The sequence below is a fragment of the Herpailurus yagouaroundi genome, unplaced genomic scaffold, assembly GCF_014898765.1.
Source record: "Herpailurus yagouaroundi ecotype Mexico unplaced genomic scaffold, PumYag 28, whole genome shotgun sequence".
Taxonomy (NCBI): domain Eukaryota; kingdom Metazoa; phylum Chordata; class Mammalia; order Carnivora; family Felidae; genus Herpailurus; species Herpailurus yagouaroundi.
Window position 1 is genome coordinate 22282135 of NW_024412376.1, and position 20335 is coordinate 22302469.

The window sequence follows — 20335 nt, forward strand, 5'->3', positions numbered from 1 at the left end:
TAACAATCCTACACCCACCCACCCATCAAATTCCTTTCCTTGCCTCATAAATGGTTAACTGAACTGTTTTCCTCTACTGACCAATCTGGACAAGATACATACTAACTTGACTGGACTAAACTTTCCTCAGGTTTCTGCCTTCCCACAGGTCCCTGACTTTAATCCGCCCTTTGTCTCCTGCTGAAAATTTACTGGAAGCATTCACTGTTCCAAATCAACTGTCTAATCTCAGATCAATGACGGGCAATGTTACCAAAGACATTCCCAGATGAATTGTCCAGCCACACCACAAATTCATCCCATCCCCCCATACCTGATTCTTTCTAGCCTTGTTTATTCACCCTTAGAAATTAAAAATCCTTTTTCTGGCTACCCTTGAGACTCCTGTAAATCTCGTGGTCAGAGCATTCTCTCTATTGCAGTCTCTTTCCCTACTGCAGCTCCTCTTTCCAATTATTGCACTAGTCCTTTTGATAAAATCCCTCCCTATCTAAGTCTAGATTTGTATTTGATTTGGCAACACAATGCTATACTAGAGAAATAAAAGGTATTACCTAGCTGAAGTGTAAATTCCACAATTTATTGGGCTACTTACAGAAATATATCCTAGCAAGGAAAATTTGTATTTAAATATCTAAATTCTCAGTAAGAATTCTAACATTTTTCTTATTAAAAATTGTATGTGAAAAACATTTTATCTGGAAGAATAGCTATACTGAATGTCTCAAACAATTACTACCTTTGATGGAAATGTTAATGATATTTTTTAAAGATAAAAATCAAAGCCAATTTAAAATGATATAACATCATACACCGTAGCAGTAAGTTTAAATCTTGAAAATGGTTTCAGAAGTCTAATTATTCTTAAATCTTTTATGTTGTGCCCAATTACTGTGTTCTAAACTTCCTATATCATTTTGCTTGTAAGAAAACAGGTTCTGAGAACATTTTTCATTTCTCCTGAGACTGGTAGAGACAGATATATAGGAACTGGGTTACAGGGTATTGCAAAAAAAAATTCCATGTGGAGTAAAGCACTCCTATCAATTTCACCAGTTCATCTAGATTTATTGCATGTGTCCTCATTCTCCTTGTTTGACTTCATTAACTGCAGCTTCCCATGATCTTGGATTTGTGTTTTCTCTTGTGTATAATGGGAGCCCTCCGTTATGGACTCACCCATCTCTGTTTCTGCTTTTATTCTTGGCTAGATTGTGGCATCAATCTAGATTCTCTCCCAGATGTGATCTCAGTGAGCATTTCTCCTTTGCTGCTCTGAATTTACTGAGTTTTCAGACACATGAGAGGCCAGGCTTTACTGATGGTACAAAGCACATAACTTCCAAATGACTTTGGTGCAGATGTGAAGAAGGGATGATAAAAACAATGAGCAATGGCTTTTCTGACATTGCATGGGCAAATAATAGGTTTCTTAGGCACTAATACTAAAAAAATTAGCTAAACTGCCTTTACCAGAATGATTGTCAAATACACAGACACACACGTACTCACACACACATACAAGCATATACCCAATTTACATCCTAGTCTCTTACGTATCTAAGCCTGACAAACATCTATCGGGTTGCATTTTGCCGTTTCGTATCTTCATTTTCTTTTACATAAAGGCAGCTTTAGTTGTTTACTCTGGGTTTATTGCATTTGTACAGAAGTCTTGAAAATTTCTCTGAGGGGGATGGCCACACACTGTGTTTTCTTTTCCCTAAGAATGCTAAAGGACAGTTGTAAGCAGACTCTTGCTCTAGGGAATTGAAAGTTCACATTTAAATAAAATATATTTCAATGAAAACATTTTTTATTATTCCATTATACACAATTTAATAAATCACTGATTTGGATAATAAGTACAAATCTAGCCTCCTATACTTTTATCAATAGATTCTTCTTTGGCTCAGAATGATTTTAAAGATAGCAGAGAAAATATGATTCTACAGTTTTGCTACAATGCTTCTAACAATACAAATTTATCACAAACTCTATATTTTGACAAGTCTGTAGAGAGGAGTGTGCAGTCCTGCAAATCCATCTCTTGATTTAGTAATCTTCAGCATCACCAGCACAGATGGCGAGCAGAGCTTTCTCATAATGCCCCGAAGCAAAGTTCTGAAAACAAACAAACAAACAACGTATTTGAAAGAAAATGTCTTAGTATTTCTAAAAAAGAAGCGTCATTCCTCTGAACTATAGTCAGAAAGATCCATGGGCCATTAGTGTTTCCAAAATTGTTGTCTTTTTTCATCTAAAGATTTAATATGTCCTGAGAACTATTCCCAGTGGAAGTTATTAAAAAATAATACCATGGTTATAGGCAATAGAACAGGGTTTCTATAAAGTTGATTTAACCCTGATGTGTATTTATAAAAAGAATAACTTACAGTAGAATTAAATCTCCTCAACTTTAGGAAGAGGTGTCCTAATATTATTGCTATAAATCAGTTTAGAGTCTTGGAGGGTAAACTGGCAATATGTTTCCAAAGACTTAAAAATGTTTATACTCATTAATGCAGTAATTCCACTTCAAGAAATATATTCTAAGGAAATAATGATCAATTATTGACGAACACAAAAATTTACATTCGAAAATATAGACAACTTTATGTATGATAGTGACAAAGTAAAAAGCAATATTTAATAATGTGGGGTAGTTTATGTATTTTATAACTTATACAGTGGGATACCATAGTTCAATGAAAGTATTCCTTTATGTAGTAAAGCATATTAATGTTTACATATATTTTGAAAAAGACAGAACCTACAACATTTCATTACTGGTTATCTGTGGTAGAGAATAAGGCAATTTTTATCTTCTTTTTATGGTCTTCTATAGTTTCTAAGTGTTTCAAAACAATAATAGCAATAAATAAATGGAATCATAAAAACTCAGTTAAAAATCAACTATCATATTAACATTCTCTCACACAAAGTCATGTAATAATAATTCACTGCTTTAAGTGCATGTAGTAGTGTTACATTAATTATATGTAAATAACAGTAGACTTTGAGGTGGCTGTGGCTAATTGCAGTAGTTTATTTGTTTAGAAAATGTATTAGGACAGGCAGTTCTCAAAGTTTAGGATATTGAAGGTAGGGGCAAGGAGAGTTTTATCAGAACCAAGGAATAAAATTCCTCTTAACTGTTGCATCAAGTCCTGCATTTGGAAACCAATTTGGCCACAAAAGGCCTAGAGGGCCATCTGGGTTTTTGTGGTCCTTTGGTCCTTGGGCTGTTATGTTGCTTCTGGATCACTCTTTTAATAAACTAAAAAGCTATTTTATGCAATTGAACATTTAAGTGTAAAACAATTTGTATAAGTAACAACATCTAGCTGTGTGCAAAGTAGAAGTGAAGATATATGCTCAGCGCCCTGTGCCTGGTTTAATGCTCTCCTGGTGCCATCCTCAAATTCTTTATAAGTTTTTGAAAGAGGAGTCAGATACTTGAATTGTAGATTGGGTGCCCCAAATTACCTATCTAGAGCCCTAAATAGTCTAATAATTCTTTGCTAGGTTTTATCAAAATCCAGACTAAAGTTTAGACATATCAGAATGAAGAAAAGGACTTGTTCACTTCTGAATCATTGCTGCTTTGCCCCTTAAGGGGTAAAGAGATGGGTGTGTACACAAAGAATTTTATGTTACTATCCATGTTAAATTCCTCCAAATTACCAGTTTATGGGATTGGACTGTCCGCCCTGCCTTCTATAACAATATGGGAAGAGAGCTGAATTGACCTAAGAAACCTCTTCACAATTAGTGTGGTCTTTTTCTAAAATGTATTTTTCCTGATACTGATCATGCTTCAAAATTTAACTGATAAAGCACAATTACACAAGTAGGGATGAATATTTTACATGACTCTAGCAACAATTTTTGTTCAAAACACATCAAAGAGAAATAAATTCTGTTACTGAGGTAGAGGGATTTTCTCATTCAGCACCTGTCGGTGCACTAAAGGCTGTCTGATGTACAAAAGTAGATTATCTTTGTTAGAATAGTTAACTTTTTATTTTATTATTATTTTTTTAATATTTATTTATTTTTTAGAGAGAAGTGCAAGTGGGGGGAGGGGCAGAAAGAGAGGGAGACAGAAGATCTAAAGCAGGCTCTGTGCTGATGGCAGAGAGCCCTATGTAGGGCTCGAACTCCAGAACCATGAGATCATGACCTGGGCTGAAATCAGACACTTAACCAACTGATCCACCCATGTGCCTTATTAAATTTTTAGATTCTAACCTGAAGGTGTTTATATTAAAGCTCTTATTTCAGTTTCAAAAGGGACAAAATATGGATCAAAATAAATCATGTGTAGATTTACCTTAATGTCATGAAATAGGGATTTTCCGTATCTCTCTTTGTATCGTTTCCTGATGGTCATCAGGTCTATTTCACTTCTGGCAATTAGAATCCTGATTACGGTTTTATTATGGAAACCAAAGTCCTAAAAGATAGAGAAAAGGAGGGAAAAAATTAGAAAATGGTAAAAGTTAATCTCTCTAATATAGACTCATCCTCTTTTCTGTGACTATTTGTTCCTCCTGTGAGCCTCGAACACTGGCATTGCGATCTGGGAAGTGCCCGAGTCATACTCCCAGTGTCCTCTGTGACTTCTCCCTCTCTCTTACTGTGTGTATACCGTGAAGCAGTCTACCTATTTGACTTCTTTCATTTGCTTTACTAATTTATTTTGTTGAAGTATACTATTGGTTCCAGATGTACATCATAGTGATTCAGTATTTTATACATTACAAGATGATCCCCCAAATCTAATTTTTTACCATACAGTTTTTTGCCATATAGTTATTACAATATTACTGACTATATTCCCTATGCTGTGTGTTACATCACCATGATTTATTTATCTTCTAACTGGAAGTTTGTGTCTCTTAATCCTCTTCAGCTATTTTGCCTATTCCCCCACCCCTCTCCTTCTGTGACCAAGTTTGTTTCCTGTACCTGTCTGTTTCTGTTTTGTTTATTCATTTGTCTTGTTTTTTAGATTCTACACATAAATGAAATAATATTGTATTTGTCTTTCTCTGTCTGACTTATTTAGTATAATACCCTCTAGGTCCACCCATGTTGTTGCAAATGGCAAGATTTCATTCTTTTTTATGGCTGAGTAATATTCCAGTGTGTGTGTGTGTGTGTGTGTGTGTGTGTGTGTGTGACACATTCTTTATTGATAGACACATAGGTTGTTTCTTGGCTATTGTACATAATATTACAATGAACATAGGGCTGCATATATCTCTTCAAATTGGTGTTTTTGTTTTCTTTTGAATAAATACTAAGAAATGGAATCGCTAGATTGTATAGTAGTTCTATTTTTAATTTTTTGAGGAAACTCCGTACTATTTTCCACATTGGCCGCACCAATATACATTCCTATATGTATATTCTCATATGAGGATTCTCTTTTCTTTACATCCTTGCCAATCACTTGTTATTTTTTGTCTTTTGACAGGTGTGAGGTGATATCTCCTTGTGATTTCGATTTGCATTTCCCTAATGATTAGTAATACTGAGCATCTTTTCATGTGCCTGGTGGCCATCTGTGTGTTGCTTCCAGTGGGACTGCTGGAGCTGGTGTGTGGGTGAGAGGCCCAAGGCATGCTGGGTAGCTCTAGCAGGCTGGGTAGAGCACCTGCACCCTGTTCATGTCTCTGTTGTCAAGGTGGAGGGGGAATATGAAACCTGGTGCTCGTTCACACCTCTGACCCTGCAGAGAGTTCCAGCAGTTCCTTGCCTATTTGGTGACTACTTTAAGGTTAATGAATGAATTTCCTTTACTTATAATCTAGTTGCCCTTCAAACTGCTGTTTCTTCACTGTGCCGAGGGCAGGTCAGTCTGTGCATGGGCCCCTCAGTGATTTCCCTTCCTATTAAGGTCTTTGTGTCAGGATTACTATGTTTCCAACTCTCCCATCTTTATGTTGTGAGAAACATTATCATTTGTTGTGCAGAAGCTGTTCAGCTTTCAGTTCTTCAAGAGGAACTGCTCTCTGTGTAGGTGGAGATTTGGTGTGTTGGTGGGAGGAGGTGAGTTCAGGGTCTTCTACATCACCATCTTGGGACCCCTTTCTATTTTGCTTCTTAAATGCCTTGTGATTTCTATTTCCACTGCCCCTCCCTTGATGCTGGCCCTTATCATTTCACCCTGATTCTGCAATAGTTCCTTTCTTTAACAGCCAACTTTTACACTGTCTCCCTCACACTGCATTATGAAATGCAAATCTGATCATGTACTCTTTCTAGGTAAAAATTCTTCTAGGCCAGGGAGGCAGGTGGGTTTTGAATTCTGTTAGATGAACATTGGTATGTCTGAGTAAGACAGCAATTGCATCTTTATTTTATAGTCTATTATTAAAAATCGTAAAAATAAAAATTCCAGATATTTGAAATATTTGCCGAATTTAACTCAAATACTGAAAAATACAAAAATCAACTTCTGTATACTAGCTCCAGAAGGAATATTGCTTGACAAACCAATTTCGATTTGTCTTTTCAAATGGAGTAATGGGGACATCCAGTGGCCAGTGAGCATAATTTTTTTGAGCATAATAAAATTTTTAATGTCTGAATGTTTTGGGAATAGACCTGCCAAGCAAATTTTCATAATTTGATGTGATTCAATTAAGTGATTTTACCCAAGTTTCCATATTTCAGTTGTATATCATTCATTAGAGTGTACTGGAGAAAAATTTCTGTAGATGTTCTTTGATTAACAGTAATATAAACAGCTTTGGCCAATATTTTACATTCGAGGTTATCATATATCAACAACTCAATTATTCGAATATACAATCTTCTTCTTTACCTCCAAACCAGTTGTGAGTACACATATCTTTATTTTTGCATTGCAAGACACACAGAAGGAATAGGATTTTTATTCATTATTAGAATAAGTAGCCCTCTTCTTGGGCAAATTTGGAATCAGAGTAATTGTGCTTCTTTTCCCATGGTCATTCACAAGTGAAACTTCATTCTGGTTTTGGGGAAGGACACTACTGAAATTGTTCAATAGCATTGCCTGATACATTATTTAATTTTTTAAAAATCAAATCAACTTTTTCTGCTTGGAAATAGAATAAAATAGGGGAAGGCCGTGAACATTAATCTTCCTTCTGTGTTCTGAGGATACATAGGTTCTTGTACGTAAATAAAAAATACTCTTTACACAAGATATATAATAGAAATATTCTTGAATATTATATTATCCCAACATGCTAGCTACTTTTAATGAACTTGTCTGTAAAAATTACTTTGGTGATAAAACACTATTAAAATTGTTGTATTACTGACTTAAAAAAGTAATTTTCACTGAATTTTTGAAGCCATGATATATATGCAATGATTCGTATCAGAACTTTTTTTTTCAAAATATGGGCCACACACGTTATGAATAAAGTGTGCATTGTCTCATGCATTTAAGTTTTTGTTTCTTTAAAAACAAATGCACCAAAAGATGTGTGATTGACTATCACACTAAACTATGAAAACTATTCTCATTTAATTATAAAATAGATTTAGAGTTTATTATTGTCTAGCCATCTCTTTTTAAGTGTTTTTTAAGATAGCACTTTATGTTTAAAAATAATTACTAACATTATTTTGTGTTTCTTAAAACACTGAATTCTATTTTTGAACCTGTATGCAAATATATTCATTTCAAACAAGAAATACTCAAGTGAAAAAATGTATTATACACCAGAATGAGACCCACCAAAGAAATAATGCTCTGCTTTCTATACAAATTGAGTTACCTGAGAAGTATGACTCCTTGGGGCCTATCTCCCCCATGTGCTTTAGTTAGTGATTTGAGAACGTAAACATGATTTCTGGAGAAATTTTAAAAAATATGTGGGTCATACTTACATGGATTGCATTATATAGCCTATAAGCAAAGTAGGCTGGTTTGTCTCGAACACATAGAACTAGAAAAAATCAGAGAGAAAAAAAGAAAGTTTGAGAGTGACAGTATGTATTTTCTTCAGAATTTGGGAAACAATGAGAATACTTCTTTTTTTTTTTTTTTCTGTTAAAATCCTGGAAGAGTGATACTTTTTGAGTTCTCTGTGGGATCCCTCATTGTACATTGCACATGTACAATGTGCATGTGTAAAAATTTCCACATTTAGAATACTGGTAAAACCATAACACATAGAAAAATATAAAGCAACAATATTATAATGATTCATTCAGATTTTCATTTAGTCTATCTCTACCTCTTGGAGATCTGTAGTTCCTTTGCATAGCCTAGAGAAGAAAAATGTGTGCTCTTATTTGAAGATTAAATAGATCACTATTACAGATTTTTATTATTGTATAATTCAATGTGCAGTTGGCTTATTTTCCCAAACACCATTTTTTTTAATGTTTATTTATTTGTTTTGAGAGAGAGAGAGAGAGAGAGAGAGAGAGAGGAGAGAGTGAGCAGGGGAGGGGCAGGGAGAGAGGGAGAGAGAGAATTCCAAGCAGGCTCTGCATTGTTAGCCCAGAGCCTGATGTAGGGTTCAATCTTACGACCTTGAGATCATGATCTGCACTGAAATCAAGAGTGGGATGCTGAACCAACTGAGCTACCCAGGTGCCCCTTCCCAAACACTATTTTTAATCCTTGGTAGACCTGTGAGTAGGCCTGAAGTCTCTTAAAGAAAAACTGGATTGGCCATAAGGGACCTATACCAGTGTTAGAAGTCATCTAATCAAAGCATTATGGCATTAGAACCACCAAGAGCCTAGTGAACAATTGTCCTTGATAGAAGTCAGTTGATGATCATTGACAGTCAATAGTGTCTATTTGAATAAGTGAATAAATTAATGAATAAGTACCGTCTGTGAGGCTTTAACTTTTAGGCAAAATAAGATAATCACAACAGTGTTTTCTCTATAATTCAAATGCTAATTTTAGGTTGTGAGACCATGTCTTCATCTTTTATCTTTATAACTGTGAACCTCCTAGCACTCCTGAGTCACTGCTAGAATGTGGGCACTTTAAAGACAGGGGCTTTTGTTGTGGCTTTTGTTATTTCACTGTTCCATTTGCAGTGCCTAAATCAATGGCCAGAATGGTAGATAACTCAATAAATGTTTATTGAATAAATGAATGAATCAGTTACATTGTTTTCTGGTATTTCTCATGTCCAGTATTTCTTCTCACTCACTGCTGTGTTTGTGGTGTGGTCTACAGTGGAAAAAGAGCTATCCTGAAACTCAGATGACATGAAGTCCTAGTCATAACTTTGTTGCTCATTAGTTGGCAGACTTTGAGACCATACTAACGTCCTTGGGCCTTGTTTGTTACATGAATTGTAATAAGATACATGGTAATTAAATTATGTTGAGACTTAGCCAAAATAAAAGCACCCTATCCCAGGAAACACATACAAATATTCATATATTGTATACTATTTCACGGATTTCATAGAACCCACCAAATCTTTTCATGGAACCCTAGCTTCAAACTCCTTTCCAAGCTAAGCTATACACATTCTGTTACCTATCATCTTCAATGCCCATGAATATCTGTGCCGTTCTAGGAATGGAAAATCAGACTGTCCATTTATTCAACAAATACAAGTGATTACTTGATGTGTTCTTTATGAGGATATCTTACAAACACCCTCCATTTGTAGGTCCTGCAATGTGTGCTGTCAAGTCACAACACAGCACAAAGTACAACATGGGTAATTTAATAGTAGTTGTTAGGAACAGCTACTACTGTTTACCTCTCTGTGGGAAGATATCTTTTCTTTGGAAAGAGCTGGAGGTATGTCTCTCTCACAATAGCCTGCAGAAGTCACTACTAAGTAACAACTTGGTAAATCTTTTTTATTTATTTATTTTTTCAACGTTTATTTATTTTTGGGACAGAGAGAGACAGAGCATGAACGGGGGAGGGGCAGAGAGAGAGGGAGACACAGAATCGGAAACAGGCTCCAGGCTCCGAGCCATCAGCCCAGAGCCCGACGCGGGGCTCGAACTCACGGACCGCGAGATTGTGACCTGGCTGAAGTCGGACGCTTAACCGACTGCGCCACCCAGGTGCCCCAAATCTTTTTTTTTTTTTTTATGGTAGAACTTACCCCTAAAGGCAAAATATTAGAGACAGTGACAAAAATTTATTTTCCTCTTGGAAAAACGAAAGCCATATTGCTAGGATTTATCTGCTCCTTAAAAAGGGAATGAAGTCAGTAATGAATTGAAAGGTGTGAGATCCCAATTACCTGAGAGAATATCTGAGAATTCGGTGTTTCCTAGTATGAAAGTTGAACCAGTTACTAGGGAAGGGTATTAGTTCATTAAGTTATCAACTTGCCATGTTAGTGCATTGCATCAATAGCTAATGTACCTTTCCTGTATAGAATTAACATTCTTACTAAATAATTAAATTCGGGGGAAAGTGACTCAATGAAGAGCATATTCATGCATCTTTAATTCAATCAGAGCTAATTAGCATTTATTCTGGGATAAAAGGTCTGCTGTACACCAAATAAATTATTACTTACCAATTGCAACTAGCAACTCTTGGAAGTATCCATCATAACATTCATTAATGGCATCTACTAGGTCTTGCCCAGAAATATTTTGGAATTCCTGGAAAACTTCAACAAATTGATAAAATTCAAAGGAGAGTTTATACATATTATAAATTTACAACATAAATATTGATTACAACATAAATATTGATAAATACTGAAATTTACAACATAAATATTGATTACAACATAAATATTGATAAATACTGAAAGTAAATAAAATATAAAGGTGCAGGTTGAGTTGGAGTAGGCTGTCTTTTACAAATTTTCAGAGTGTTTTATACAAGTAGAAAACAAATTAATAAATAAAAGGAACAGAAAGGTATAGAAGTCAAATAAAGTGCCAGCTAATATTAATGCACCTTTAAGACCCATATGGCAGCTTTGCATAGATCATGACATTAATAATAATCACCTTGACTTGTAATGGACTAAACTATGTTCACTATAGTCTCTTCAGGACAACACATAAAATGCCTAATAGGAAATAGCTAATGTATTTGAGTAAATTCTCCATCAAAAACAGAGATTATTTTAAAAGATTCAGTACTTAAAGATTATATAATTCAGTTATTAGAAAAAATAAAATTATAAGAGAACTTAATTCCTTAGTAATGTCATTAGATGAGACAAATCTGTATAAACATAATTCAAAATAAGCACTTTTGTCATAGCTATATGAAACATTTCCCTTTTCTTTCTGCCAGTTAACAACTTGCTTTTTATTACACAGTCAGTTAAGTAGCTGAAAAGGAACTTGATTAACAATTACCCAGCCATAGTTGTTGATAACTTTTGTTGCACAGGATCATTTGCAGCATGGTTTTGTGTTCCCCTGTCTTCTGTTGACAGGCTTCCCACAGGACCTGAAACATCATACAGCTAGGAAATAGCACCACAGCCACCTCAGACATTTTAACAAAGGTTTTCCATAGTCATTTTGAGATCTGGTTCTAGTTACCATTGCATCCTGAGCAGCCATTGCAGGATCTGTGTATCCTTCTTCTCTGGTTCCCTGCAAAATAAGCACAGGTTTTCCTTTGTAAATTTTCTTAATTAACGGTCCATATAGGATTATTAGGACAAAAATCTTTGATAATTCCTGAGAAAATTCTATCATTATTTGGAGTCTACATTTGTTGAACGCTATATGAAATATAGGTCTTTTTTTAAAAAATGTGCCATTTGTAAATGTTTATTTATTTATTTTGAGGAGGGGTAGAGAGAGAGGGAGAGAAAATCCCAAGCAGGCTCCACACTGTCAGCACAGAGACCTACACAGGGCTCCATCTCATGAACCATGAGACCATGACCTGAGCTGAAATCAAGAGTTGGATGCTTAACTGACTGAGCCACTCAGGCACCCCTAAAAATGTAGGTTTCATTTTGTCTTTGCACTGGTGGTAATCGTTAAAAGATGTTAAAATGCTTTTCACTCTTCCAGCTCTCTGTGCAGAGTCTTCTTCCCATCAAACTGGGCATCCAAGGTCTGGCAGTGGGCAGTACAGGTGGATTTAACATTATTAGAGTGAAAGAATGAGTCAATATTCAGTCTCTGACCTGTAAAATAGAATATATATGACAATAAAATAGTTATTAAATCCAAATGTTGTGTAGTAAGAATGTTTTGCAAATTTGTTTCATACCCAGCACTACCACCCCTTTATGACCAAGGTGATTGAAGAGATATCCACCACAAACAGTCAGGAAGGATGGCTAGCCAGTGCAGCAGCCTCTGGTCCCCAAGAATTATGATGGAAAGAAGGGAGAAAGAATTAGGAGAGATATGTTATGAGACAGTTCATTTAACCTTTCCCTTGGTTTGAGATCTGGAGGGAAGGCTTTCTTTTTCTTTTTCTTTTTCTTTTTTAATTAAAATTTTTTTTTCAACTATGCTGAGAGAACAGTGAAAATAGGGTGGCTTTTGCTCCTATCTTCTGTTTGAACTTTGGAAATGGCCCCATTGTAATGAACTCAGGGATATAACAAGATGGGGCAGAGGAAAATCAAAATACTACTCTCTTGAATTAATATCAATCCCTAAATAGGATTAATGGACTACTTATCTGCTCCTGATGGAGAAAATTTCTCATCTGGATCAAATTTCTTATCTGTTCTTGATGGAGGAACTTGTATGCTAGTTGAGAACGGGGCTGTGGAGGCTGACAGATACAGTTGTTTTATAACCATGGCAGAGACAGATTGTTCTAGTAGCCAAGAGCTATAAGGTGGACTATACTGGTGGATTGTGTGGGACCTAGAATTTAGGGGGATTATTCAGCTCCAGCGAGAACAAAGATGAGGCTAAACCATCATAGAAGGTTACTTGGCTCTGATCAAACTGAGACAGAAAAAGGATCATAAATTGACCAGCTGCATGGTTTGGCAGCTAATGTTGAGAAATGCTCGTATCCTGGACATCTACATCTCATAGGCTACATGTCCAAAGTTGCCCGGAACCACCATTCCATAGCCAAGATGAGCAAGGATGGAGGAAGTATCTTCATGATCTGAGGACACTGTCACTCTCATAAAGATATCTCATAAAACACACACACATGCTTCTCCACCAAATGCTCTCTTGGTGAGAAGGAGAAGGGATGGCCAGAAATCTGACAGTTGAGTATTTAACTTAATAACTGTGTAAATAATATTGAACATGGACTCACATTAACTGTTTAAAGTATTGTATGGATTAAATTTGCTATGTTAATATAATTAAATATTAGGTTTCCTTGCTAACCAAAAGCTGGAGGTATATGAGAAAGATCAATTTATTCGTAAATAAATACACTATACACTTTAGTGAGTCATTGTGTAACCCTGGAAAATTTAATATGTTTTATCACAACTTAGAAGTTGTATCAACTAGAATTATCCAGCTAAGGAAAAATTGATACAAACTTATCATACACATTTCTTCTGCCTCATTTCATTTGCCTCAAATATTAGGTGACTAAGACTGCATATGTGTAACTCTTACTTAAAAAAATCTGTGTATTATTATTATTATTATTTTTAGAGAAAGAGAGAACGCAAGCAGGGGACAGGGGTAGAGGGAGAGAGAGAGAATTTTGGGATACATTCTGGGGCTTGATCCCATGACCCTGGGATCATGACCTGAGCCCGAGTCACCCAAGCACCCCAAAAATCTGTGTATTTTTGTAAGCAAGTGTGTACATATGGGCAAGGAATATAAGACAACGCTTGAGTGTGAACATAATTTTATTAAGTGGTAGAATTATGGGAGTTATTTTGCCTTCATATTGCAGAAGTTTTCAGGTGCAGGGATCTTGGGGTTGTATAGTTTTGTCTCTTATCTTAAAGATAAAAAATAAATAGGCTTACAGATACTAAATGAATTCCTCAAGGTCTTATTATTAAGAAAAATATGATTATTTTATTTCAATGCCATTTCTGGCCTGAGATTTGGTTACTATACTCTTCCCTTAGCCGAAAGAACTCATTATTTTTAGATAATATCCTCTGGCCAGTCTCTTATGGCTTTAATTTACCCAAGCAATAAATGACTGAAAGCAATAAATGTACTATATCTTCTATGAACATATGTTGTATCTTTAGCAATATAAACTTATCATGGCAATTCATAGGCCTCATCTTATATGACCTATCAGTAGGATTTGATGCACTTGCTCTCTCTCCTTGCTATGCCTTCATCACTGGACTTGCAGGATCCTGCCCTCTCTTTTTCCTTCTGTTCTATTTCATTGGTTACTCCTTCTCAATCTTACATATTAATCCCCTTTTACTTTTCAGTCTCTTAATACTGGAAAGTTGTAGTACACAGTTTTTGGTCTTTGTCTGTGTCTATAATCCTTCCCTTGTTAATCTTAACCATTCATGTGGTTTGTATGCTATCTGCTTTGTAGTGATACCCAATTTTACATCTCTAGCTCAGATCTATCACCCAAATGTCAGATGCATATATTCTAAATGCCAAGTGAACATCTTCACTTGGTTTTCTAATACACATATTAGACTCAACATGTTCAAATCTATCTTCTGGTCTCCCTCTAACTCAAAGACCTCTTACATCCACAACCTTCCACATCTCATTTTATAAAACTCCATCATTCCTCTTGCTAAGACTAAAAAACTGAGCAATATTTTATTCCTTCTTTTTTTTTTAAAGTTTATTTATTTTTGAGAGAGAGAAAGAGAGAGAGAGAAAACACAAGTGGGGGAGGCAGAGAGAGAGGGAGACACAGAGTCTGAATCAGCCTCCAGGTTCTGAGCTGTCATGCTGAGCCTGACATGGGGCTCAAACCCACAAACTCTGAGATCATGACCTGTGCTAAAGTTGGATGCTTAACCAACTGAGCCACCTAGGCACCCCTTATTCTTTCTGTTTTACTTTTAAATCCTCTACCCAATTCCTGAGGAAGTAATATGGACACTACCTTCAAAACACATGCAGAATCTGGGCACTTTTCATCACTGCCAGTGTTCTCCTATGAGTCCAAGTTAACATTATATCTTGACTTTGTTGATCATACAGTATCCTTACAGGCTTGTTTCTATCCTGTCTCCCTACTTTTTTTTCTCAACACAGCATCTAGTGTGAATATTTTAAAGCATACGATCATAATATTCCTTTTCTCAAAACCCAGTAATGATTTACCTTTCCCCATTTCATTCAGAGCAAAAGCCAAAGTCCTTAGAGTGGCTACAGGTTTGACCTAATTTCATCACCTGTTACTTGTCTGACATTATCTACCACTACTATAATACATTCCTTTGCTTGCTCAGATAGCACCAGCTGGCTCCTTGCTATTCTTTACAACCATCAGCCATTCCCTTGCCTTAGAACTTTTCTCTTTTTCCCTTTGCCTGTATTGCCCTATTATAGCCATTCATTTGCTAACTCATTCTTTTCAAATGTTTGCTCATATCTCATCTTCTTGAGGACATTTACCCTGACCAACCTATATAATATTGCAGCCTACCTACTATGCCCAGCCCAACAGTTTCTATCCCCATTTTCCTACTCTGTCATATCTTTCATCACTTTCTAACATTCTATATAATGTACCTGTTCATTATGTTCACTAGATTTCTCTTTAATTGTTCCTATTCCCCCACTACAATGTAAGCATCTTAAGGACTGATGTGGTCTTTGTCTCTATTGTTCATTGACAATTCCCAATTGTTTAGAACCATGCTTGGCACATTGTAGGTACTTGACAAATACTAACTGAATCAATACTAAATGAGTGGAGGAAAGATAAAGAAGTGGCTTTTAGATAGCAGAATTCAAAGATCAGTTATATTACTACAGCTTTGTAATATAACTTGAAGTCTGGAATTGTGAGATCTCCACTTTTATTTTTCTTTTTCAAGATTGCTTTGACTATTCGGGGTCTTTCGTGGTTGCATACAAATTTTAGGATTATTTATTCTAGCTTTGTGGAAAAGCTGTTGGTATTTTAACAGGTATTGAATTAAATCTGTAGACTGCTTTGGGTTGTATAGACATTTTAACAACATTTGTTCTTCCAACCCATAAGCATGCAACGTCTTTCCATTTGTTTGTGTCATCTTCAATTTCATCAATGTATTATACTTTTCAGAGTATAGGTCTTTCACCTCTTTGGTTAAATTTATTCCTAAGTGGTTTATTATTTTTGGTGTAGTTGTCAATAAGATTATTTTCTTAATTTCTCTTTCTGATGCTTCATTGTTAGTTGTATGGAAATGCAACAGATTTCTGTAGATCAGTGGAACAGAATAGAAAGCCCAGAAATAAACCCACAATTATATTATAATATATCTAAAATATATTATTATAAATATATATTCCTGAGACAATGGAAAGAAAAACAAAACTAAAATATCGGGACTACATAAAAATAAGAAGCTTCTGCACAGCAAAGGAAATAACCACCACAACTAAAATATCACCTACTGAATGGGAGAAGATATTTGCAAATGATATATCCAATAAATGGTTAGTATCCAAAATATGTAAAGAACTTAACACCAAAAAACACAAATAACCAAATTAAAAAATGGGCAGAAGACCTGCACAGACATTTCTCCAAAGAACAAATCCTGTTAGCCAATAGACAAATGAAAAGATGCTCACCATCACTGATCATCAGGGAAATACAAATCAAAACCACAATGAGATATCACCTCACACAAGTCAGAATGATTAAATTGAACAACACAAGAAACAACCAGTGTTGGTCAGGATGTGGAAAAAAAGGAAACCTTGTGCACTGTTTTTGGGAGTGCAAACGGGTGCAGCAACTGTGGAAGACGTAGTGGTTCCTCAAAAATTTAAAAATAGAGCTATCCTATGATCCAGTAATCACATTACTGACAATTTACTCAAAGAATATGAAGACACTAATTCAAAGGGATATATGCACTCCTATGTTTATTGCAGCATTATCTATAATAGCCAAGATACAGAAGCAGCCCAAGCGTCCATCAATAGGTGAATGGATCCTGAAGGTGTGGTATATATATAATAGAATATTATCTAGGCATAAAAAAGAATGATATCTTACCATTTACAACAACATGGATGGATCTAGGGAGTATTATGCTAAGGGAAATAAGCCAGTCAGAGAAAAACAAATACCATTATGATTTCACTCATATGTGGAATTTAAGAGACAAAACAAATGAACAAAAAAAATAAAGAGACAAACCAAAAAACAGTTACCAGAAGGTATGTTGGGGTAATGGGTGAATTAGGTGAAGGGATTATGAGGATACATATCTTGATGAGCACTGAGTCAACATATGAAATTGTTGAATCACCATATCGTACAGCTGAAGCTAGCATAACACTGTGTGTTAACTACACTGGAATTAAAATAAAGAATAAAAAAAGATCAGTTAGAAGATGTAGGAAGACTTTCCAGATCACTGAAGTTTTCTTAGTGATTTCCAATCAAACTATATAGCTAAGTAAACACTTATGCTTACAAAGTTTGTGGTAAATATTTAAGAATTTTCTGCAGTTCTGGGTATATGAAATATTTTTTGAAACATAGGATTTTTGACATTAAACTTAAAATGGTGCTTGTCTCTTTACTTCTTTGTGCCGTTAATTACCCAAAGCACTTTAAACAGACTGGTAGATTAAAAAAAAAGTGAATAAAGTAAGTTTGTGATTTAGTTTTTTCCACCAAGGCAGAGTCAAGCTAATTTCATCATGTAAAAAGCCTAAGACAGCAGCATGGTGTGTGTAATTGATGGAAATGTCAAAGAAATGGCATCAATGAGTATAGAATTTGGGTTAGGGGCAAAGTAAAACTGTGAAAAAAAGAAATTAAGGGACTTAAAATCTAGCTGAAAATATTTGGACAAGGTAATTTGAATACAGATGATCACTGAAAACTCATGGCAATGCATCCCCTGTGGTCGGTCTCACTGTACCAGTTTGAGAAACCATTGTAAGGAAAATCCGGACAGCCAAGCATCCAATTGGGTAGTTTCCATTCTTTCTGTGAAAACATTTATCATCTCCAGTGTGATTTGCACATGCTGATTAATTAATCTCCAAGTGATTATTTTTTTTAAATTATTTGACAGATAATTAGATCTCCTGTAAATCTAGTTTAATAAAAGCATGCACGAAGTGTTGAAAGTCCATTTAATGATTGGCATTCGTTTCAACAAGATGTTCTGGCTGAGTTGTTTCCTTATTAGAAACATCCCTTTTGGAAAATACTTTAAAGATTAAGTAAAAAATCTCTCCCAGAAAATATGACAATAATTTTCAACACTTTCATTTCATGAATACCTTAAGGCTCCTATGCTCCAATTCCCTCAATCTCTATTAATTCACAAAAAGAGGTGTGCTTAATTTTCATGATGTTAAAAAGATGAAAGCCATGGACAGTCTTTAGTTTGATTCTGAAAATAAAAATGTAGAGGGAAGTAGTGGATGTAATTTCAACAATTGAAGAATTTTAAAGTACTTGTATTGGGAGGGAATTAAAAGAAGAATGGGTTCACATTCCTTAAATACAAAGTAAATCTCTCTAATCTGAATCTTAAGAAGGTTAAATAATAAATATAAGGACATAGAACTGATTTATGATAGAGCCAAGTGGAAAAGAAATATAGAGTGTTACACAGAGTATATCTATCTATCTATATCTATCTATCTATCTATCTATCTATCTATCTATCTATCTATCATCTATCTATCGCCTATCATCTACCTATCATCTCTCTGTCATTTATATATACATCGAGAAAGGGAGATTGAGAAAGAGAAAGAGAAAGACAGAGACAGACCGACAGACAGACAGACACACACACACAGTGAGAGAGAGAGAATAATGGTCCTGACTACAGGGTGAAAGATATTTGTTTACACTGAAACAGCCGTCAGTTATCTGGTCAAAACTCACCAGCTCTAAATTGCACAACTCTTTAGGAAGAAATTCCATTTCTTTTTTGTAAAATGTCCGGACAAATTCTCTCTGAAGTGGTGTGCATACCAGATAATGGTCAGAAGTGATAAACTTTTTCAGTTCCCTAATTCACTTTTTATCTTTTCCCAACCTTCTACATTTACTGATCCAAATGCTAAATCAGAAGCTCCCAACTGAACAGCCACTGATGTAGAAGTCAGCAGTCAATGGAAAATCTTCAAATATTTAAAAATCTAAGAGAAATTATATATTTTATTAAACAATGTGAATTGCCATGAGACTTCTGGCCTTCAAAAAGGCTATTATTAAAGAAGATTGTACTAAGATATATCTTTATGTTTATTACTTCCATTTTCTATTGTAATGTAATGTAAGTAATTTTTATGAAATCCATATTATTTTATACCTATAAAGTGTGTTTTACATTTTAAGAGAAATGTACTGTGAAACCTTATAAGTATATAATCTTTAAGTAAACTATTTAATTTTCCTTGGCTTGTAGAATTTAAGTCTCTATTCACCCTCATTTTTTGATATTGTCTGTTGGAAGGAAAACTACTACACAGAAAAGCTATTTCGAAGTTAAACACACACACATAATTTCATGTTTGAACTCTGGAAAATGAAATTAAGAAGTAATACTTTACACTATAAAGTCATAATCCAAATTAGGTAAAATCCCATAGTGACATAAATCAGTGTGTTGTTTTAAAATATGTGTGTCTATGTAGATAATATTATTATACATACAGGTACACATACATATATACTTTATCAATAATAAAGCATTATTGTTTAATTTCAGGAAAAAGGAAGTGTGATTATGAACAAGATTGATTGCCCTATTACAATGAGAAAACACTGTTTACTGACTTTTTCCTCCGTGACTTAATTTCTGTCATCTAAATTTTCAGAATGGTGTGTTTTATTTTTTCCTGGAATATAAGAATCTTTGCTTTAAAAAAAATATACACTGCAATCTTGATTATGAGATGTCGGTACTTTTAAGTGGCTTACAGTTCAACCACTGAAGAGGTACAGAAATTTTAAGAGGTCATTTGCATATCGGTCATTGACATTTTGTCAAATAGAAGTAGAACTGGAGTGGAGTCAGATGGGGTTGGAGTTAGGAGAAATTAGATTTAAACAAGGCGGGGATCGTGTACTTAGTCCTATTTCCATATTGGCCTTCTCATTCAGTATATGTGTAATGGTAATCTCTCTGAGCCTCAGTTTGCTCATCCCTGCAAGGAGGGGTTATAGCCATTGGGTTCCTTGGAAAGCTGACTCTGAGATGGAGATCAGCACATCTTGCTTGTTATGGAGTGTGCTTGGGAGCAACACTCATGGAAGGGA

General features: G+C 35.1%; 1 protein-coding gene across 1 annotated transcript in view; it reads right to left on the reverse strand.

The window, feature by feature from the left end:
• Nucleotides 1–1639: 1639 nt before the first annotated feature.
• ANXA10 (annexin A10) overlaps nt 1640–20335 on the reverse strand; it is a 99967-nt gene continuing 81271 nt past the window's right edge. Inside the window, exons 7-12 of the mRNA XM_040470992.1 lie at nt 11521–11574; nt 11332–11425; nt 10530–10625; nt 7897–7955; nt 4337–4459; nt 1640–2124 (exon numbers count right to left, since the gene is read on the reverse strand). Coding sequence (XP_040326926.1) covers nt 2056–2124; nt 4337–4459; nt 7897–7955; nt 10530–10625; nt 11332–11425; nt 11521–11574 — 495 coding nt within the window. The 3' untranslated portion in view covers nt 1640–2055. The remainder of the gene's footprint in view (nt 2125–4336; nt 4460–7896; nt 7956–10529; nt 10626–11331; nt 11426–11520; nt 11575–20335) is intronic.